The sequence below is a fragment of the Antedon bifida genome, chromosome 1 (genome assembly GCF_963402885.1).
Source record: "Antedon bifida chromosome 1, ecAntBifi1.1, whole genome shotgun sequence".
Lineage (NCBI taxonomy): Eukaryota > Metazoa > Echinodermata > Crinoidea > Comatulida > Antedonidae > Antedon > Antedon bifida.
The window spans coordinates 3,972,712-3,995,687 of record NC_136226.1 but is presented as its reverse complement, the minus strand read 5'-3'; the positions used below and the strand labels follow the sequence as shown (position 1 = coordinate 3,995,687).

The 22,976-nt window shown below is 31.9% G+C and overlaps 3 protein-coding genes across 9 annotated transcripts in view; 1 reads left to right on the top strand and 2 right to left on the bottom strand.

Annotated features, from left to right (window-relative positions):
* Window positions 1–3,615, bottom strand: LOC144838358 (uncharacterized). Of its 2 annotated transcripts, XM_078693705.1 has the most exons (6): window positions 3,282–3,615; window positions 1,020–1,115; window positions 820–924; window positions 521–616; window positions 82–286; window positions 1–25 (listed from the first exon to the last, which is right to left on the bottom strand). In XM_078693705.1, exons 1-5 carry the CDS (start codon window positions 3,499–3,501, stop codon window positions 105–107), a joined length of 699 nt encoding a protein of 232 aa, XP_078549831.1. In that variant the 5' UTR covers window positions 3,502–3,615; the 3' UTR covers window positions 1–25; window positions 82–104. The 2 variants fall into 2 exon arrangements, with proteins under 2 accessions (XP_078549831.1, XP_078549825.1); XM_078693699.1 differs by lacking the exon at window positions 1–25 and having other exon boundaries at window positions 72–286; window positions 3,282–3,614.
* A 2,681-nt stretch (window positions 3,616–6,296) lies between these two features.
* On the bottom strand, window positions 6,297–15,673 carry LOC144838237 (alanine--tRNA ligase, cytoplasmic-like). Of its 3 annotated transcripts, none has more exons than XM_078693591.1 (19): window positions 15,329–15,673; window positions 14,646–14,834; window positions 14,228–14,373; window positions 13,718–13,909; window positions 13,471–13,615; window positions 13,186–13,331; window positions 12,727–12,835; window positions 12,240–12,390; window positions 11,941–12,068; window positions 11,618–11,771; window positions 11,392–11,522; window positions 10,780–10,929; window positions 10,224–10,361; window positions 9,216–9,460; window positions 8,803–8,965; window positions 7,906–8,097; window positions 7,250–7,339; window positions 6,794–6,901; window positions 6,297–6,599 (listed from the first exon to the last, which is right to left on the bottom strand). In XM_078693591.1, exons 1-19 carry the CDS (start codon window positions 15,581–15,583, stop codon window positions 6,420–6,422), a joined length of 3,012 nt encoding a protein of 1,003 aa, XP_078549717.1. In that variant the 5' UTR covers window positions 15,584–15,673; the 3' UTR covers window positions 6,297–6,419. The 3 variants fall into 3 exon arrangements, with proteins under 3 accessions (XP_078549717.1, XP_078549728.1, XP_078549722.1); XM_078693602.1 differs by having other exon boundaries at window positions 7,906–8,068; window positions 8,798–8,965; window positions 15,329–15,672; XM_078693596.1 differs by having other exon boundaries at window positions 6,803–6,901; window positions 15,329–15,666.
* A 710-nt stretch (window positions 15,674–16,383) lies between these two features.
* The window catches only part of LOC144838305 (uncharacterized), a 42,097-nt gene continuing 35,504 nt past the window's right edge, over window positions 16,384–22,976 (top strand). For all 4 annotated transcript variants that reach the window (XM_078693663.1, XM_078693655.1, XM_078693649.1 and 1 more), the window contains exons 1-5: window positions 16,384–16,700; window positions 18,603–18,732; window positions 20,191–20,384; window positions 21,378–21,494; window positions 22,313–22,399. In XM_078693663.1, coding sequence (XP_078549789.1) covers window positions 16,542–16,700; window positions 18,603–18,732; window positions 20,191–20,384; window positions 21,378–21,494; window positions 22,313–22,399 — 687 coding nt within the window. In that variant the 5' untranslated portion in view covers window positions 16,384–16,541. The remainder of the gene's footprint in view (window positions 16,701–18,602; window positions 18,733–20,190; window positions 20,385–21,377; window positions 21,495–22,312; window positions 22,400–22,976) is intronic.

The following is a 22,976-nucleotide window of genomic DNA, read 5'->3' as shown; positions in this document are numbered from 1 at the left end:
AGTTGTTTTCAGCCTCGAAAAGTTGGTTTCAGCCTCGAAAAGTTGGTTTCAGCCTCGAAAAGTTGTTTCAGCCTCGCAAAGTTTAAAAAAAAACAATGTTGCTTCTATCTGGTTTTACTATACAATGCCCACCATTTGGCATACAGATCGTATTGTGACTTTCGCTTTTTTTCTTTCTCTTGTCCGACTTTTATTTCGCACTGTTTACCTTCGTACTGACCAGGACATGAGCATGTGTCCGGCCAAACGCACTCTCCGCCGTTTTCGCACTTCTTATAACATACAGCTAAAAATGAAAAGATGAAGAAGATTGTATTAGTATTGTTCTTGACCAAAGTTTTGAAGAAAAATAATATTGTGTATGTTGGCCTCTACTGGTCGCCAATCCCCAGTACAAATTCCTTCTGGTGGAAAAAAAGGTCATAGGTCGACAGTGCTACAGTATATAGGTTAGCCTATCAATATACTAATGTAGCTATTCACGAGTTTCCTTGGGTTTTATCAACTTGAATACTCGTACCTGATTGGCAGTAAGTTCCTGTCCATCCCGTGGAACATGCGCAAACATTGGGCCTTTTACAATATCCATCGTGTAAGCACGAAGTCTCGCAAATAGCTGAAAAACAAGCACATTTACGATCAATACATCAGTAAGGGTGAATGAAAGAACAAAACGTACCCCGATGGAGGTGTAACTTCTTTGGTTACACTTGCATGAGCACACTAGCACGATCAGGCTCATACGTGTTTTTCTCTGGATTTCCTAGAATATCATATTGCTTCTTTTTAAAATTGTAATCAGTTCACAATTGTTCTTACCATTTTGACACCTGCGTCCTTTATATCCAGATGGACACGAACAAGTTGGATGACCGCGTACTGCGACGCACCGGCCGCCGTTCAAACAGCCACCAGAACAACGTGCTAAAGTAGAAAAAAAGTAAATACAAAGTAATAAGAATAGTTCAAAACAAATTTCTTGTCAATTTTTGTTTAGGGGGAGTGGGTAATTTACTTACGTTTTTCACATTGTCGACCTTTGAACCCGATGGGACAAGCACATTGGTTCGGTTGGTCACAAAATCCACCATTTAAACAACCACCACGACAGATTGCTGCAATGATACGACAACGAAGTAAATAATAGACCTACATACTTTTTAACAACATGGAAATGAAATTGACAATGAATGGGTACATACTTTCGAAAAAGAAGTTTAAAGAAGCAGAAAATGCTACTAAATGCTTTTATTTTATTTATCTTGTTATAATCTTATTTTTAAACAAACAATCAAGATAATGTTATATAGGTAAGCAAGTAATACAAAATTCTTATAGCTAACTTTGATATACCAAAACAAAAATGCATCCCAATTATTATGGTGTCCAATAAAACACTTGTAAAATGAACTGATTAAAAAAATGATTGTACAGTAGGCTACATTCTATTTCAAACAATACTTTTATGTTGTTAGAACATTTTTAAAGATATTTTGACCCAAAATGAATCGGCTAATTTCAATTCAAAGCATATCAATGTATAAACCTCATTATTTGAATTATGAAATTTAATTCTACAATGACAAACACAATTTTTGACAACGAGTAATTGTGCGTCACCGTTTGATGTAAGAAACTTTTGAGCAAGAGGCTTACAGAGTAATAATATGATCCAATCCACCTGTTAGTGAAATACTTATATTAACAGATTCATCAACGAATTTGTCATCACATATCGCGTTGGTTTATTAGGCCTAAACGATTCGTGGTATTTTCTTTTTTTTTTATTTGACTTCGTAGAACAATTCTGTTCTGTTGGCATTGTATTTTATAATTTTGCTTTGTTATTCTTATGGCGTAGTTCCCAATAATGTGAGTTTTGTGTCGGACGCATTAGTATATTAAGCGAATACGCATTAATTCACAGTATATTTTAAATGTTTGCTTCATAAGAATATAGTATCGTTGGCAACTTCTTTACTACGTAATCTGCTTTATTGTTCTTCTGGCATAGTTCCCAATGCACGTTTTGTGTTGGGCGCAGTATCGGTATGATTACTTTAGTATTTTATAATTTGGCTTTGTACAATACTATAGTTGGCAACTTCATTTACCATTGGCTTTATTATTGTTTTGGCAAAATTCCGAATGCAGTTTTGTATCGGGCACAGTGTCAAATATACTCCACTCCTCGCCTCCCCCAAGTGACAATTTCCATTCATGGCAAATATCCCCACTCCCGCCTCTCCTTGCCGAGTCCCACAAGCGACAAAATCTTACATTCATGGCTATATATCTTAGATTTTCCGTTTAAAATATCTAAATATATTGATGACGATGATCTCATATTTTTAAAGATAACAATACATTTAAAGTCAAGGTTTTACCTCTTTTAACGACAGGAAATGAATAACGGTTGACCCTTGCTAATCAAAAATTGAAAAGAAAAATAATGAAATTGGGGATTGTTTCATTGTGCTAAGGCCTATGGAGAAATGAAAAAGAGCTTGGAGAAATTGAACCACTACGATAACTTTAAAAACTTTTGAAAAACGGTTTGATAATAATAACAATTTATTTGATATTGAAATCAATTCCAAAATAAATAAATAAATTGAACTGAGTTTATGTTAACAAAACAAAATAACTCTCAATTCTTTAGCGATATATCTGGAAAAATAATGACAAGATAAAGAAGATAGATATCCCAAATTGTTTTACTACTTTAACATCGATTGAAACATTCATAAAACAACACAAAATAAGAAAGAAAAAAAATAATAATAAATAACGGAAAATTCGAAAAAAAGAGATCATATTTAGATGAAAATGACATAAATATTCAAAACTATTATGATATATAGTCATCCTATTACATAATGTAGGCCCTACTTAACAGATTCTCGGTAGGCCTTAAGTGTATATTGTGTCCAATATTGTAGGCAAATTCCCCGATACAGCATCGCATGTGTTTCACATGTGACGTCTGCATTATAGAACATGTACTAAGGCTATAAGCTTATGACTACATCATTAATGTTGACTTCATTATTTAAAAAAATCGTTAAACTGTTAAATCTATGTGTTATTGTTGTTCCGAAGAATGTAAGCCTACAGTTGAGTGAGTCGATCTTACAACATGACAAACAGATCATGAACCGTTTGAGACAAACTTAGATGACAGATGACAATGGTAATCATAATAAAAGAAAACATGAACTGAAACTATGAAAAACAATTTTAACACAGAAAACAAAAATCAAAATTAATAATTTAAATACCTTTTTCACAGAGTTGCCCATAGTAACCATTGAAACAGCGGCATTTATTTTGGATGCAAACACCTCTAAATTCTACACACTTTTTATTACAATCATTTGTAGCTTTCAGTGGATTTGCATTCGGCTCACTAAAAAATAAAACCCCACTTCCAGAAGCCGACAATAAGTGTAGCGAGAGTAAATTTAAAGCCGATAAGTAGATCATATGTAATTGCGCCATTTCAAAGAATTGAAGAAAAGAACAAAAATCGAGAAAAAATTGTTACGGAATATCGTCATACATCCGGGATACAAAGAAAAGTGTTCGTAATCGTCAGAGTTTAGTGTCTGGTATAATGAGACTAGAGTTCAATCTACTTTTTTTTTCAATAAAACGTACTTTATCTTGAACCTAATTGATTCATCATAAAAGTTGATCCTTAATTTCCTTTTAAATTTTCTACAATCAATCAAAAAGGATAAACTAATAAGAAATTATGACATTGTATACCAAATTTGACAATGTAAAGTAAGTTTTTTTTTGTGTGTTTATACAATAATGTATCGAGGTCGAAAATTATAGCCTTAGATAGTTACTCAACTTACAATGTTATTAATCGACAAGAGAAAGAAATGCATATTGCTTTTGACTTGACTTTGAAAACCAAATATCTGAGATAACAGTTGGCTCAGCAAAATGTGTATGTTTCGTTTATACGTTTTATACCATGTGTAAACAAATGGAATCCGGTCTACAGTTTGTGTGTGTGTTTGTTTGTTTGATTTATTTATTTTCCATACATTGAACTAAAGGAACAGATATATGAACTATAAGAAGGAAAAAAGATTAGTAAATCTATGTTTTTAGTTTGTTTGTACAGTATATAAATATGTTTGTATTGTAACATTTTTTCATTTTTTTCATTTTTTTTTTCATTTTTTCATGATGATTAAGAATGTTTGATTTTGATGTAGCAGCAATAGTAACATTAATTCGGAAATTGATCTAACCTAAAGCTCTGTCTACACTATCAAACTAGTTTGATGTGCCCAAATATGGTAGTGATATGCCCAAATATGGTAGTGATATGTACAAATATGGTAGTGATACGACATCATCATGTCCATATATTGACACATCACATTTTTTCTCACATAAAGTTTTATAGTGTTAGACAGATTACTCTAAAATGTAAATATTAGCCACACTATGCAATCCCCAAATAATAATTCAAATTAAAACCATAGTTAATAGGCCTACAGTATACTTCCACAATCCAACCTGCATTAGCGTTGGTGCAAATTTATATTTTAAGTTGTTTTGTGGAAGATGCTATTGTTAATTTCCTAGTGAATTTTTTAATCCTTTTTTGTGTATATTTTGTAGGAAATTAATGAATGAAAATGAGGAAAACAATTTTAATTAGTTTGTTAATGATCTCTGTTCTTATTTCCGTTAATTAAATAATTGATCTATTCAACGAAATAAATACTATTGTAACACGCAAAACCACTATTGCACTGCTCTCGTTACAAATGCTGCCAAAACGATTTAGTCCACTAATAAACTGACAATGAGTTTGAAAGAAAACTTGTTACAGTACACGGCATCATTAACACAGCCACCTGTATTACTCTATTAGCATTTCTAAAATATCCACCTGTGCTGTGTTGACATACAACATTATTATTGTCAGACCACAGCATAGACTTGTCAGTTCGCATTCCTGTGTGTTTAAAAGTAAGTATAACCTTTTATATACTTGTACAACAACATATTTCACTCAGGCCTTCACTGCATCCATTATACATTCGTGAGAGATTTAATTATTCTGTTTTAACTATCATAAAAGGCCATACTAACTTTCGGGCTAGACATAATAAAATTATACCAAGCGGGTCCTGTGTCCTGGCCGCGGCGTATAGTGTTAATCAAAAGAGACCGTTTTATCGTAGGTCCATTAATTGACGACTGATAAGTTGAGATGATGTACTTTTTGGTATTACAAATGAAAAATTATTTGCAGACTCAAATTATTTCTGTATTTGTGGAACAGTTTGGGGGAAATCAGCACTGTGGTTATGTTAAAGAGTTGTCAAAACAAGACTAGAATAGATATTTATACATTAGGAAAAAAAATACATAAAACTCTTAGAAAGCCTTTGCCATTTTCCTATGTAGGCCTACTGTACTGTATCTTGTGGCTGTATGTAGGCAGCCTACCTTTTAGCTATCTAAAATAAAGTATAACCATTTACAACAACAATACTATCGTTACACACAAGCATACTATTTAGGATAAGTTAAAAAAGAAGAAAACGGTGTGTAATATCATGGGAAAATGAATTTTTACTCTTCTTTTTTGTATTATACTTATTATAATAACAACTTCGCAAAATTAATATATTTTAAACATTTTTATATATGTATGATTTTTTTGTTTTACATTATCAATTTTGACGGTTTGCCATTAGGCTTAAAGTTCGGTTTCCATTAGAACAATACAATTGGTGTTTTTTGCTTTAAATTACTTTTTTTCAGGTAAATAATTTTTTTTTTCAATTCAGTTTTTGGTCAAAATGAATAACTATTATGCGACATTAAAATGGCAAATTCAACAAAAAATAAAAAAACAATTTCAGGGGGACAATATATCTTTAAATATTGTTATTATTTAGACAGTTTAGAGTTTGCTTTGCATTTTAACAGCTGGCTGTAATCTTTTGTCCAATCTAAAAGGACTTTTCGATTCACGCCACTGCCAAATACAGGAAGCTGACTAGTTGATTTTAGCGTGGAACCTAAAGCTTGGTTCCCATTAGGACGCAACGCAAAGATGTAAATATCGACGCAAACATGTTTACCAATGACAAGCGAGAGTTCCAATAATCCATCGCTTGTGATTGGTCAACTCACTTGCGTCGCGTGTCTAGTGGGAACCAGGCATTAAAGAGCAGCCAATAACTAAAGAAAACTTAGTGACACTTGATAACAATAATACTCCAATACTTCAATACCTAATAGCACCTTTTAAATGTTTATTCAATACATTGTCAAAACTTTTTAAATTTATTGTAGAATCATGATCTTTCCTTCCAGCTAAATTTAATATAGTATAATTTAGTATAGTATCCAATCCAATCTCTTTCTTGAGTTTTTCAGTCTACTTTTGAGGATATAAAATCTTCTGCTGCTGTAACTATTTCAGTAATTGGAACCTTAAGTTGTCCGTGGAATTGACTTGATGATTCTGAACCACTGCCTTTGCCGTTGATAATGCGATTGACGGCGATACCCCATTCATCTGCTTTCACAACTTTGTTAACTTTGTTCAATTCCTGTAGAAAACAATTTTGTTTTATTTTGTACCAGTTGTAAAATGTGAGAGGTTTTGAAAGGGATATTAACTTTGTCCCAGTCAATCTATGATAATAGAGAAATTATTAAAGATGTATTGTCTTCAAAATATCTGTAATGGAGAATATATAACTAACATGAATTTCTGAAAAATGTGAAAAAAGTAGTAAAATACCTTTGGTACTACAGTAAAACACTGAATGTTTTCATTTTCAACAGATAATAACATTACAGCAATATCTGGCCTTTGCTTGCTAACTTTGTTTATAACTTCTTTTAGTAACTATAAAACAAGATTAATTATTATTAAGTAAGTGAGAGAAATAAAAATTAGACTATTGAAAAAGACAAGTTTGGACTTAAAATATTTTCTTTTTATTATAGTTTTGGGCCGCAGACATTTTGGTGGAAAGTTCGCAGAAACTTCAAAATTTTAGTAACTTACGGTAAATATATTTATACAGTACTATGCTAATATAAAATTTAAGGAGAATATCCCAGATATGAAAAATCCTAATCTAAATTGAAATTATTATTATTAGAGGGTCCCTTAATATCTATTGGCATTTATATTTTGTTCATTTAAGTGCAGTGATGAAAAGATAAGTTAAAATATACCAGGCCTACTTACTCTTCTATCATGACTAATATCACTAAGCTGGTGGATGTGGTACCTTTTAGGCCTGTTTGAATCAATTGATTGTACTATTCGACAAGCAATCTAAACAACAAAAGTAACATTATTTATTTACAGTAGAACCCCTATTAACAAATACCCCTTTCTTTCACATTGCCTAGTGAAACTGTGAAGTTTACCCACACCGGTGTGCACACTATGCAAAATGCTCATGTTACTCCGTGAATAAGCGCATTTTGTAGGATTGTTGTAGGTAATAAATAAATAATTTTGTGAGTAATTTCTTTTGGATTTGTCAAACAAAATTATTTATTTATTGCTCATGTTACTCCTGAATAGCGCTTTGATGGAGTGTTAAAACATATATTGCCCATCGTTCGTTTTATGAGGAAAAAGCTTGGATTGGATTGTCCAAAAGGAGGGGTTCTACAGTTACTTAGAGATGTTCAGTGTATATTTAGTGCTGTACTTGGGCTGTGTGATGTGAACATAGATAGATATAATCATCATGTTGGTTTGATAATAGTGATGATAGGAAATATGTAATGGCGTCTTACACAGCAAAGTAATATCAATTATTTATATTCTATAATTTAATTTTTAAAATAAAATCTTTATTAATTTGTTTTATGAATCCATAGAATTCTAACCTCATAAACTTGTAATTTAAAAGATTCCTTTATAGCTTTATTAACTTTTTCTTTACATTCTATTATTTCTTGTCTTAATTTCATCTTTGATATGAGGCACATTAACGTTTTATCGACACTCTTCAACAGTGACTCAAGTTCTTGTAAATGTCTTGGTGAGTCTGTCACAGAATGCTGTAAGCTACTCAATACCTATGATAAAAAACAACAAAATAGTAACTTTACGGCCAAAATATGACTCATATGACTGGGTGTATCCCTAGTTCCTGTAGTAAAAGGGTGAGCTATTTTTTAAACCTTAGGTGAACTTGATGTCCGCCACATTATACAGTTTAGTTATAAACAATAGGATACCTTGTAGGTAAAATGAATTGTATAGATAGTAGCCAACCATATCTATAATTTTATTTTTATTTTTTTCATTTGATTAAAGTATATATTGCACTTTCAATAGATAACAACTAATAAAAGTCTACTTAGTACCTTCTTAAAGTTATGTTGATTGGGTAACAGATATACAGTAGTTACAGGTATACCCCTGTTTCCTATTGGTCAATAGTTTTGAATAATTTGAAATTTAAATGTAGTAGTTGTCCAGGGGTAATTGTCCAGGGGTAATTGTCCAGGGGTAGTTGTCCAGGGGTAATTGTCCAGGGGTAGCTGTCCAGGGGTAGCTGTCCAGGGGTAGTTGTTCAGGGGTAATTATCCAGGGGTAGTAGTTCAGGAGTAATTATTCAGGGGTAGCTGTCCAGGTTTAATTATCCAGGGGTAGCTGTCCAGGGGTAGCTGTCCAGGGGTAGCTGTTCAGGGGTAGTTGTTCAGGGGTAATAATACAGGGGTAGTTGCACAGAGTTAATTGTCCAGTATTTGTATATTTCATACTATTAATTAGTCAACCTTGTTTTGTATTTGTTCTACTTCTTCTTTTCGTTTATTTCCATTACATGCTACCTCCTCTGCTAATTCTCCAGTTACTGCTTCCAGTCTTCTTACTCCACTGCTGGATGCTTTCTGAGATGTTATAATAAACTTCTTGATCTCACTTGTATTTTCAACATGGCTGTTACAAAAAAAAAAATTATATTATGCAATAACTAAATTGGAGTAGTATACAGGAAACCCCCACAAAAACGAACATCATTCTAAATACAGTAGAAACTCTCTTTTGGGACACGCCTATTCAGGGGATAGGGTAGAATATAGGGTAAATCAAAAGCAAACATACAAACTAAAGATTTTGTAAGAGAAAGCATTTTTAGTTTGACCATTTTTACAATTTTGTTTCTTTGATAAAAATTAAAGATACTTACGTTCCTCCACATAATTCCACTGAACTTTGACCTGCACAATTACCATTAATTAATTCATTGACTTTTTGACCAAATGTTACCACTCTAACATCATCACCATAAGCCTCTCCAAATGCTGCTTGAAGGTTAGGAATTGTGTATGCAGTGTCAAGCGGTACATGAGATGTATCTTGTGGAAGGGCCTCTTCTATTAGATCATTTACAATGTCAGAAATCCTTTGCAAATCGTTCATGCTTAGTGGATCCTATATTTAAACATAATAATAAACTATTTATAAAATAACTCCCATGCAGTGTACATTCATCACCTGCAATAATTGTTTTCACCGGCAGAGAGCGAAAGCTGTAAACTTTGCCTAGGTCGTGTTAGGCCAACGTTTTGTAGACAAACCATGACCTTTCGGATCTGACAAGCAATGAAGCGTGACAATTGCTGTCCAGAATATAGCTTCATTTAAAACATGAAGCAAAGTTTTGATAATTATAGAGGGCCTACTTTATAATTACCATCAAACTTCAATTTAATCACTTTCACTATTTTTTATCAATAGTAAAGGTAACATTAGGCCTAAACAACCTGTTTAGACTTCCAAATGATTTGTTTTGTTACATGTTTTACATACCTTTTCAGTAACTAATCAAGATTTTAAATGATGGATGATAATTCCATTAGGACAACCCTTTTATTTCAAGATAATTTCCAAGTGATAAATCATCTTGTTTGTATTTCAGGGTTAATTAGTCCTTTAACAAACATTGTTTAACAGGTGTCCAATAAACATTTCACTACAGCACTAAATGTCTACAAAATAACCCTGCAATATTGATTAAACTATTTTCTAAATTAAAATTTAAATAGTTTAGAATTTGTTTTTCTGTCATTTAGGTGATTAATCTATGAATCCCATTAAGGTTTAACATTTATTAATAACATGATAATTAATAAAGGTCATTTCTTAGTATCAGTAATTAGTCAATCAATCATTAGTATTCAACTAAGTATTTTACCATAGCACTACAGTCAAAACGTAGCTTGTTTGAAGCAACCAATGAACCCTTCTGACTGGTATCTGGTATGACCTTTTGGAGGGCAAAGTTCAACAGATGGGTAGCACTGTGGTTCCTCATTACCTTGGTCCTGTAATCCTAAATACAGAATAAAAAAATATATATATAATTAATTGCTTTTAACCTAATATGTTTAGTATACCTAATTTCAACATTTTTAATTGATAAATAACAAATAAATTTGTATAAACATATATTTATTGAAGGTACACCTTAGGATTAAATTCTTTTTTAAATGTTTAACTTTTGTTGTTGTTTCCCAAGCAAACCATCAATTGAAAAACAGGGTCGATATTATCAGAGAAAACTAGTAATGGGGCAAAATCTAAATAAAGATAGAGGGCACTAAACAAAAATCACCCATGAATGCAACGTTTAAAGTATGTGATGTGTGAGTAAGGACTAGACATTTTTTTTATTAAATCTGATCAATTTTAATTCAATTATGTTGTTGTTTTATGTAGCAATATACAAGTTGTTATTTCATGAATTTTACCGAATCAACTTGGAATGTTACTTCATCTGCCACTTTCATTGTTGTATTAGACTTGCCACTATGTAACACATATCCACTATATGATTGCACATCACTAACATCTAAGCAGGTATTTGATTGGTTGTTTAGAACTATACCAACATCAGCAACCTATTTAAATATACAATGGTGGTAAACAGTTTAACACTAGTAAAATTAAAAGTTGACCATTAATTAATAACTTTAGTGTAAAAAGTAAAACCATTAATGCAGTATCTGATGCTTTTGGAGTTGATTCTAACCCTGCCCATTAGTTCAAGCTCGGTGGTTTAAAGGAATGGACAACAGACTTGTTGTCTGGAGGGTGTGGGTTCGAGTTGGGCTAGTATCCGACTAATCAACAAAACTAGTTATTTTCAGACTTGTTGTCTGGAGGGTGTGGGTTCGAGTTGGGCTAGTATCTGACTAATCAACAAAACTAGTTACTTTTCAGTAGTAGTAGCATTAACTGTGTTCTGTTAATAGGGGTCTGTAGTGTTAAAACATTGCCTATTATTGACAGGAGAGTACCCTTAATTAGAGTGTCTCAAGGGGTTCTAGTGTAGTAACAAGTATCATCATATAGCTACGTACTTGTCCACCAGCCTCTGCATAAAAACTAGTACTAGTTGTTATAATTCCGCATTCAACACCTTTTTCAACTTCAGTTACAAATTCATTACCAGTTTTGATTGCAAGTATTTGCGTTTTTACGTCTGAAATAACTGAGGAATAAGTAAAATAAAAATTATGACATAATAACTGTTGTCGATTGTACTGTATTCCATATTGCTTCCCGATATATCATGAGATTACTCACAATGTTTGTTTGTTAGTTGATTGTATTTGGTTTCATAGACTGATATTGTGTTTGTGACAGGGCATTTTTTTTCCCTCAACATTTCAATATCTTGACCAGAGAGGGCGATCTTTCTCATCTTCTGTTGGTTCTTTATGCCACCTTGAGCAGTGACCTAAAATATTTGGAAACAACGCAATTAGAATTTCTGTAGGGTAGTAATCATAGTTTGTCATTCTTTGTGTTTTGCGATGATAATATCGTCATTTGATCAATTGGATCAGGAAGCCAACTCAGAGATTTTGTAGTCTAATGTGATGAAGGAACACCAAATATTCACCCACCTCTTTCGATTTTCTTCTTTCCTCTTCATACTCTTCCATGTCAATGCTCAAATTATTTTCTTTAGCAATTACGTTAGTTAGGTCGATGGGATAACCAAATGAATTATACATTTTCCAAGCTACTTTCCCTAAAATTAAACAAAAAAATCCTTTTATAGTGAGAGGAATGGCCTGTAAAGGAAGAAAAGAGTAGGAATATAAAACATATGAAATATTAAAAAGGTGAAGCAGAAATTAGAGGAAGGTACTGTAGGCCTACAGCAGAGAGACCATTGGAGCACCTACTGAGTCACAATTACCTGATAAATTTGTTTGTGAGCCTAAGTTTGAAATGTGTTTCTGTAAATATTTTTTTCCTTTCGTTAAAGTTTTTAGGAACTGTTTCTCTTCTTGGTTGATAACCTGCATCACAGACTCAGGATTGCTTGTCAGTTCAGGAAAAGCTCCTCCCTACAAAATTAAAACACAACTCAATAATACATTTTGATTAATACTAGCGGGCTCACCATTAACAAATTCATGGTATCACCCAAATTTGGTAGTACAATATCAACAATACTTGCTGTCTTTTTGGTTCTTTAAAGAACTCATGATATGTACACTGGACCTACAGTTTATAGTCCTTATCCGAGAAGACTCGTTCTACCACCAGAACTATGGAGAAAGTGAGCCCTTGCCGATGTTATGGCTACATATTACTGTTCCACTGTCTTAACCGCTCGGTCACTCACTCACTCTATATATAGATTGAAAACAATAATAAACAAACAACTGAAAACAACTGACCAAAGACTCTACAACTATCGGTACAAGACTAGCAAGTGTGCCTGGAGGCGTTTTCAGTTTCTCTCTTGCATATCGTACAGCTCTTCTTAACATTCTCTTGACAACATACCTAACAATTACAAACAGATTATTAACAAATCTTTTTTTAAAACTATACATTTCCCTACTTATGTAATCACAGTCCACATTACATTTTTGTGAATAGATGATCAGTATTGTATTGTTGGCTTCCCATATTTGTCCATATTTACAAACATTTTTTTGAAGGGTAGTACAGTATACACTTTTTTAAACTCCAAAACGCCTGATATTGCTGATAGTTGGGAGTAAAAGGTAAATTTTAAAAAGACATACGATAACATGGAAAGATAAATAGTGAAGAGAGAAACCATTAGAAATAAATTGAGAGATGGATGGAGTAACTGACTGCTTTTTAGTTGTTTAACAATAAATAATTACCCCTGCATTTGAGGGCTAGGCCTAGCACCATCAGTGATACAGACAGTAAGCATTCTAGCATGGTCAGCCAGCACTCTATATGCCATGTCAACACCATCAACATCATCTAGGCCCACTTTACGACAATATGGTCCAATTCCAGATACCTTTAAAAAAAAATGTAACGGTTTAAAACAATTATTGTATATAACATCTTTACGTTAGAGAATAAATTTTTCTAATAAACCAAAAAATAGAATATTCTTTTGTGAGGAAATGGTTGGATGTGTAAAACAACTTGCATACCTGTTCAATTGCAGAAATTATAGGACGAAAAAGATCAGTATCGTAGTTTGAGTACACCCCTTGTAGTATGGACACAAGACGTTCCAATCCCATGCCGGTATCAACGTTATTGTTAGGCAACTTTTGAAGTTCTCCTTGGCCATTTCTGAATATAAAAAAATATCTCATTTACACATTCTTACTTTCATTTTCTGTCTTTCAACATTCCTCCCTAAAACTATAATATGATTGAATTCCAATGACAAACCTGTCATATTGCGTAAAGACTAAATTCCAAAGTTCAACAACCTCTGGATCATCTTTGTTGACCAATTCTGATGCATCTCTGTTACCATGACGATCAAAATGAATCTCAGTACATGGACCACAAGGTCCTGTGTTTCCCATCTCCCAGAAGTTGTCACTACTACTAAAGGGTATCACTTTATTATCAGGCAATCTAAAAAAAAAGACAATTATTCATCAGCTCATTGTATTCTTCCTAACTATATAGTAACACAGGTCCCATCCCACCTTTTGGTGTGTTTTCACCCCTGATTGTTTGTCTGTCCATGTAGAATATACCGTGTCCACCACGTCAAATCAATATAGTGTTAAATTATATTATCATTTCCTCCAATGAGCTCTATTATTAATACACTATTTATTGTATAGATTACATCTCTGTCAGGTTGACAGAGTTGTTGGTATAAGTTAACCGTTTATATGCACAATCTTTAACAACTTAGGTAGGCTAGATCCCAAGTTTTGTGATTACCCAAGTTGATGCCATATTTCTTTAGTTTCAAGATCTGCTTGAAGGTTTTCAGTGTCATTTCCTTGGAAGTAGGTCACATATAAACGGTCTTTTGGCATCTTATAGACATTTGTAAGTAGATCCCATGCCATGTGTATTGCATCTTTCTGAAAAAAAAGTCCAAACAAATTAACAAATGTAATGATTTCACTTTCACAAAAAAAATAAATAAATAAACAGTTAAATATGGGCTTCCGATTTCTTTACAGTTTTATCAGGTAAATAATAATTTTTCATTTGTAAATAACAATGTGTCATTAAAATGCCTACAACAATATATTTAAAAAAAAAATTTTTTCAGGAGGTAATTATTATTGAACCTGTTTCTCTTTGTGACAGTCAAGTGTCCTAGCCTACCCAACCCAAAAACCAGGAGTACCTTAAAATAGTCTGCAAAAGACCAGTTGCCAAGCATCTCAAAGAAGGTATGATGGTAGCAATCTCTTCCAACCTCATCCAAGTCATTGTGCTTGCCTCCAGCTCGTACACACTTCTGACTGTTCACCACACGACTATATTTAGACATTCTAGAATCAGGCTGAACTGTTCCTTGGAAGATATCTTTAAACTAGCAATAAAATAATAATATTATTATTATTTTATTGCTAGTTTAAAGATATCTTCCAATATATATTTTAATGTTTAATTAATAATTCAAAATATTGTTTTGAATAACTGGACTAGCAGTGGGAGAAGTGAGTTCAATACCTGTCATTGCCTGTATTCTTAAACAAGATGCTTTTAATTATAAGCATAAAGACATTCCATAAAATACACAAGTGCATGATGATAAAGAACTCCTGTAAATTATGTGAAGATGAGCTGCAGTGGCGGATCCAGGATTTTTTAATAGGTAGCCCAGGGCCTAAAAATGGTGAAATAAAGGGCTGAGCATAATTTGATGTCCTATCTTTTGAATTACAAGTAGAAGAATTTAGGGGAGGGGCGGGGGGATCTGCCCCTGAGCTGCAATTTACACTTTATACAGCAGGTACTGTAGCACTTGGTTGGCATCGCTTGATGTTTAGAAGGACCAGTAAATTCAATGTGTGAGGTACTAACCTGGTTCATGCCTGCATTTGTAAACAGCAGTGTTGCATCATTTGACGGAATTGTTGATGAAGACGGCACAAATATATGTGAATGTTTGTTTTTAAAGTAATCTATGAACGTTTGTCGTATGCATGATGAATGTAATGTTTTTGAAGGTTTGGAATATGTTTCATAATGTCTTAATGGCCGTCCGGTCAAACGATAAATTCTTTTTTTGTAAATATACTTAGTGAGCGAATACTTGAGCCTTGTATTAAGTAGCATTATTTACAGTATTGTAATTAATGTTTTCTTTTTGTTTATTTAAATTTTTTTCTTAAATTTATTTTATATAATATATCATCATTTTTGGGCTTGACCTAAAATAAAAAAGAAAATAAACAGATTTCTATAAAAACACACATATACACACACAAATAAAACTTTAGCGACGAATAAAAAAATCTAGGCCCAACTAACAGGTATGGCTACACTTTACCTGTGGTAGCCTGCCAAACACTGTATGTGCGGCTGGGCTAGGAAAGAAATGACCCGCTGACACGGTTGGACCTAGGCCTAGCTATAATAAAATTAAAATATAATACGATATTTGATTAAGAATGTAGTAGTTCATTTATTCATTATTTATTGGCCTAGATTAACATTTAAAAAATTCAATCCTAAAAGTTAATTTCAAGAAGTAAAGTTACCACCGTAGTAAACAGAGTACGAAACGTGCGTTTTATTTACTAATAAGGCGCCATCTATAATTAACAAGTTAGTTAAGTAGTCTCTCTATTCAGTCGCTAAAAAAAATATTTTGGGGATTATGGAAATAAATTAAATCATTCATTAATGGTATGATCATTAATTTCATATATCCGAAACTATGAATGATTCAATATTCAATAGGAATTCACAAGTAAATTTAAATCATAAAAATGAACTGAAATCAAATTGATTATTGAGAATTGAATAAGCCACGTCTACTTTTTTGAGGAAAGTCTAAGCGTTAACAAATTCAGACCGATGAGGGCGCACAAACAAAAACATTACAATAACTAATTTCCTGGTTGTGTCCCACACTTGACAGCTCAGGCCCATCCAAAAGTGACTCATTTCGATTAATTCTTAACCCGGAAAATCGCATAAAGTATTTAAAATGGTTTGTAAAACAAGTCAGTGTGTTACTTTAGTGTGGCAATGAGATTCTTTACGTTTAAAGTTGGTGAATCTTTTGAAAATGTACGTTTTTATAAGGCAGCGGGGGAACGGTGGAGAACAACAACAGCTGCCGGTGGTGTCTCTTGTGGATGGATGTATACCCCAGTTTTTAACAAGCAAATCTGGACACATTCATAAGCTCAATGTAAATGGCTTAGAACCAGCTTTGTGGTTTAAGGTAACTATATACATCATCACTTTAGCATGGATTATCTTTTTAGGTTAGAACTACTGTAACATGGATGGAATATTATTCATAATATTAATATGTATTCATAATATTAATATGTATGGTGTCGGTAATAGATAGATTAATAAATAAAGTTTATCACTCAAATGGCCTTGTGTCGGATTGTTATGATTATGATTTTTCTTTTGAGGAAGTTGGTGTTTTTAACATTAAAATATCAATCAAATCATACAAATCAATCAAATAAAAATCAATTTATTCCATAAAACTAAAGGATATGCACACAAAGATGTCATTAAAACAAATGTATGTATGTTTCTGCAAGAACTAATCATAATCATTCTACTTAAAACTCAGTCACAGTGCACTGACCCCCACAAGATAACATGTACCTACAAGATAATAGCAGGGCTTATTTTTTTGTTATAGTTATTTTTAGAAAATTATTTACTTTTATTTTGAAATACCTTTACTAAATGTTTTACTTTTTTTAACAAAAGAAGAAGAAAAAATGAAAGTGTGTTACCAAAATGTCAATATAGAAATTTAATTATGTTTTTCTTTTGTTCTTTATATATTTTATTCCTAAAATTGGTTTAATGTGAGTCATATATACTCTTGTCTGCCACCTGCCAGATTTTATCTACATACCACCACCTGATATTCATGTCTTTTATTGTGATTGGCATAGAGTTAACATGTGACCTTTTCAATGTGCAGGAGTCACCCGTTCTGGGTCTGACAAATGTTTGAATACTTCAAATGTCCTATGTCCTTTTCATTCAACATTTATTTGAATAATCATAAAATAATGATTGTCAATGTAAAGTGTCTACTGTAACTAAGTGTTCATTACACACAAAAAGAAAAAGTTAATGTTTTAAATCTAAAGTAAAAAATAAATAAAAAATAACTAAAATGAAAGATGATTTTCACTGTTTTGTTCTGCTTGAGGGAAAATCTTATCTGATAAAAAAAGGATGCAATGTTATTGTTCAATGTTAATCAAAATAATAACTTGATAATAATGCTTTTAAAACTAAGCAAACATTTGTTTGTTTATCATTTGGGACTTCCCCATTAAAGTACAATTAGTAGATAGTAGACCCAATACAGGAAGGTAATAATTTAGAGCAGCCAACCTTATTCTATCAATACCGTAAATCTTCTAATAGTAACCCACACTCTAATAGTAATCCCCCTTCTAATGGTAACCCACCTTATAAGTCAATCTATTTATAGTAACCCACCTTATAAGTCAATCTATAATAATAACTAACTTCTCTAATAGTAACCCATAGGTTAGGTTACTATTAGAGTAACAAAAACTATTGATCCTTTATGATGCAGCCGTATTTTGAAAATAAGGAGATAATGCATGTTGATCTTGGGAGTGGGGAAGGATTGAGTATTTTTGAGTTTATATAATTAGTTAATTAAAAGTTACAGTTCAACCAAATTTGTTTATTCATACTGTTTTATTATTTTGCTATGAGTTGCTGACCGGAAAAGTTGGGGGTGGGTTACTATTTTTAGGTGCCTAATTTAAGATTAGTAATAGTAACCCACTACTCTAATAGTAACCCCCCTTCTAATAGTAACCCCCCTTCTAATAGTAACCCCCCTTCTAATAGTAACCCACCCTAAAAAACAATCAAAGAATAATAACCCAGGGTTACGGTAATAGATTTTGTACTTGATACTGTATATTGATTGTTATTCATATATTGACAATTTAATTTCAAATTTAACCTATGTAGATCGAAAAAATATGAAGACGAGCGTTTAGAGCAGGCTACATTCATCATTATTAATTATTGAATTTGTATTTGACATATTGATTAATATTGACTATTGTTGATTTATTGATTATTATTGATACATTGACAGGTACTTGTATTGGACGCAATACTGATTGATTGTGAATTTAACCTTATTCAATGGACAACATGTGAGGGAAACTGTCAAATTGGACGACGAGTTAAAAACAAGTTTGAAAGATGTAGTCACTCCCAAGAAAGTATGCTAATTTATTCATTCATGCATGCATTTTATTTACATTTTTTGACACCTGGGAAATAGTTAAGTCATAAAAGAGTATGTAAAGAATGTAATTTGAAATAGTTAAATGCAAATTTAATAGTCGTGTATGCATCTTGACACCTACAGGTAGCCCTGCAGAGTTAAGTTGATTGTTAAAATAATAAGCAATTGCCAATATGCAAATTTATGCAACAAATCTCATTCTTTCTTATTATTATGATATTTAACGCAGAATTAATTAATTTTACACTATACATGATATGATACTTTACTGAATGGAAATGTAAACCTGTGTATCCAAATTATTAATGGCGGTAGGATTTTCCTACAATTTAAAACTTAAGGATACAGTGGCCGCATTCACCATTCACACTTCTAAAGAATGCAATTGAAGGTTAATACTTAAATATTTATTAGGTGAAATACTTAATACTTAGGGGAAATATTACTTAAGTGTGATTGGTGAATACGGCCACAGTACGCTAGACCCAGAATGAGTAGTTTTCTAAAATAAAGATGAAAGTTCATGGACCTAAGAAACTAATTTTAAATTATATTTTATATTGCAATTTTATATAATTTACAGTATTCTAATAATATCAGGGTTGGCATTTTATCCATCAAGCTTAAGTCAAAATAGTTTAGAAGTGCGTAGGTGAAAAACTATGACTTTAGCTATAAAAAAAGTTTATCTTAGGCCAGGAATAGATTCTTTATCTAAGATAACAGAAAACAAGTACTGTATATTTAAAACTGACTTTATTTAAACAAAGTTAGGATAGGACAATTTTATCTCCATACGAAAATGTAGATAAGAAGCAGCAATGACGACTATATAATGCTGTATGTGTTAGTGATAGTATCATGTTAATTAAATTGTACATTTTTCGAATCTAGTTTGAATCTGCCTTTCCCTATGGCACTATAAATGTCATTGACAATAATTAGCATAAATGAGATATCAACAGATCAACCCCAGGAGGGTTTCAAGAAATGCAAATTTGTACAGAAGGTCAGGAGAAAAATAATTAATTTGTATACGTCATTGCAGGCCTACTTTATGACACCATTTTACAAGGTTATTGAATTTATGCAAATAAATTGTATAATGAAGCTTGTTAATAAGTATGACATAGCAAACCTACTTATTATACACACAATTTTGCATATGGTTATTGAATAATCATTTATGCAAATTTAGTATAATGAAGCTGATAAATATGCCATTACAGGCCTACTTCATAAAATTGTTCAATTAAGGGTTTCCTCTAAAGGGTTGTCCTAAAGAAGAGGTTCTAAATAGCCTTATAAGAAAGATTTTTTCCAACTTTAATTAAAAGTTTAACTGTCTCTCGTTCATTTTATTGGAATAAAGAAATAAACTTTCAAGTAACTTTAATCAAACAAGTAATCAGGTGTTTATGCAAATTTGTAGTCAATGTAGATGAGGAATATTATACACCAGATGTGGATCTTCAGCAAGGGATGCAGCTGGCTCACCAAATAGCAGCTGGTAGTAAGGATGACATCCAGGAGGACTTTCTGCAACTGCTTCATCTGTTTATTCTTCCCATTATTCGTCTTCATGCAGATGATGTTGATCGGGTGCAGGACATTCTTATGCGACAGGTATCAGTTCAATCTGTAGAGTCATAAATTCATCATCATCATCATCATCATCATCATAATCATCATCTTTCCATCATCATCATCGTCATCTTTCCATCATCATCATTGTCCCATCATCATAATCATCATTGTCCCATCATCATCATTGTCCCATCATCATTCCATCATCATCATCACCATAATTATAATCTTTCCATCATTATCAACATTATTTGTTCATCATCATTGTCATAATATATTTTTATCATTGTCACATCATTTATCATAATTTACTGTTTTAAATTTACAGTTATATTCCTAAGATTATAACATATAAGATTTAATATAACATATAGGTAAATCAAACAGACATAGGAATGAGCTAGAAAAAAGTAAAATACTTCTACAGCCCCTATAAACATTATATATTATAGTTTATTTTTTAAACATGTTAGTGTTGTATTTTAAGTTATAACTAACTTACTATACTCTGAATCAATGTGTTTCCATTAAGGACAAAATATGTGAATCTCAAATTACCATCTTCAACACCATTATCAATATTATTATTAATTTAATGCATTACAAAATTATTCTTTTTTCAACATCTACTGCATTGTCAACATAAACAGTAGTAAGACAAAACCATTTTTAAAATTATCATTATCACAATATACACTGTTTACTAAATACAGATATCAAAGCACCATTAAATGGTTTCAGTTTCTTAGCTATAGCCTGATTTAATATTAGCTTTTTTTTTATAAGAAAAATGAGTGGCGTTACTGCGAAATACAGGAAATAAACTAATTACTTATAAATTTTAAGATCGTTTATCAGGGTTCACTAATTCTTGCTCTAAATTACAGGCCATCGTTATTATATATTCTACTGTAGGCCTAAGCTCACTTACATATTTTTAAAAAAATATCAGCCTTGTCAAGAATATGGAAAAAAAAACTATCCAGCCTATATAAATATGCAACAATAAATACATTTCATATTTTTATATAGATAGATGTCTTGGAGAAGATTGGAAAAAATATGGATAATTTATCTCAACATCGTAATGAAGTGAAGAAAACATTACTTAGTTGGAGACAAGATCTCTGCCACAAGCACCTGAATTCGGTGAGAAAATCCCCAGGGTATCTTAAAATCCCCAGGGTATCTTAAAATCCTAGGATATCTTAAAATCCCCAGGGTATCTTAAAATCCCCAGGGTATCTTAAAATCCTAGGGTATCTTAAAATCCCAGGGTATTTTACAATACCAGTGTATCTATTATTCCCAGGGTATTTTGAAATCTCAGGGTATCTTAAATCCCCAGGGTATCTTAAATCCCCAGGGTATCTTGAAAACCCAGGGTATCTTGAAAACCAAGATGTCTTAATCCCCAGGGTATCTTAAAAACCAAGATGTCTTAAATCTCCAGGGTATCTTAAAATATCAAAATGACTTAAATCCCCAGGGTATCTTAAGTTCCACTCTTATTTCCAGTTTTGAAACTTTTTATGTACTTCTTGTATATATGAATCATTTATTAATGACTTTTTTAGAGAAAAACTTGTAGAATATTTTATACTGTTTTTGTACTGCGAATTGACAACAAATAAAAACTGTTTGTTTAAAGGTGGAATTTTTTTTCTTCATCTGTTTCATATCCTCGTGATCAAACATATCCACTTGTAGACTAAAGATTAAATATGACGAGGTTATAGTGATCGTACTGTACTGTATATGCATGCCTATAACATGCAGTACAATTACTTTTCTGAATTTCTTGAATTTGTATTCAATTATACAATAGTTCAATGTGAATAGGAAGTCGTCAATACCTAATTATGTTCTCATTTAGTTATGTCTGCTACGTACATTAGCCAGTCTCTCCAGTGACCAGGTTTTCTTGAATTTGGCAACCATCGCCTTTTTTTATTCTCTCCTGACAGGAAGAAGCAATACATTCAAGCAATGCAGATTTCCTTCAGCAAATTTATGAAGATTTAACATCAGATATACAGAATGCTTATGTTGAGGTAATAATTCTTGTCTAAAACTTATTCTACTGCAGTTACTGCAGTAAATACATTTCATTTATACTATTTAACTTGTTTATACATTTTTATTTAAAAAGCTTTTATGTGTAATCACACACTGTTTATTATACAGGTAGCAACTGTCTCATAAACTAATTAAAAGTTGTGCTTAAGGAACCGTCAAATTATTCTACAGAAGTTAATGCAGTAACTATATTATATATTCTTTAACCTGTTTTTACAATTATTCAACAATTTTTAACTTTGAAGAATAATGTTGACATATAGCCTCATTAGCATTTTACCCCCTTTTTTCAGAAAAGCTTATATATATATATATCTTTTTAAAATATTTGTTTAAAATTCAGAATTCAACGTAATATTTCTTTTAATTTGTAATTGAGTACCAGATTAATAATTGTTGTTTGTTTATATTGATTCTTTCAAAGCTATGAGTTTGATAGTAAATGCTACAATGAAAGTGTGGAATAGTATTAACAAATGACAATGAAAGGCTTTGTACACCATGTATACTAATGACTAATTATGCCATAAGGTTGTGTTCTCATGTTGACGG

Bases quoted from the DNA above. Each gene is read 5' to 3' on its own strand.
- LOC144838358 (XM_078693705.1), bottom strand. From the start codon at position 3,501: ATGGCGCAATTACATATGATCTACTTATCGGCTTTAAATTTACTCTCG. The intron at 1,116-3,281 runs GTATTTAAATTA...GTATCATTGCAG, and splicing joins TGGGCAACTCTGTGAAAAAG to CAATCTGTCGTGGTGGTTGT. The intron at 925-1,019 runs GTAAGTAAATTA...TTTCTACTTTAG, and splicing joins AGGTCGACAATGTGAAAAAC to CACGTTGTTCTGGTGGCTGT.
- LOC144838237 (XM_078693591.1), bottom strand. From the start codon at position 15,583: ATGCTACTTAATACAAGGCTCAAGTATTCGCTCACTAAGTATATTTAC. The intron at 14,374-14,645 runs GTACTCCTGGTT...CTTTTTTTTCAG, and splicing joins CTTTTGCAGACTATTTTAAG to AAAGATGCAATACACATGGC. The intron at 9,461-10,223 runs GTAAAATACTTA...GTTTAAATATAG, and splicing joins GTTTTGACTGTAGTGCTATG to GATCCACTAAGCATGAACGA.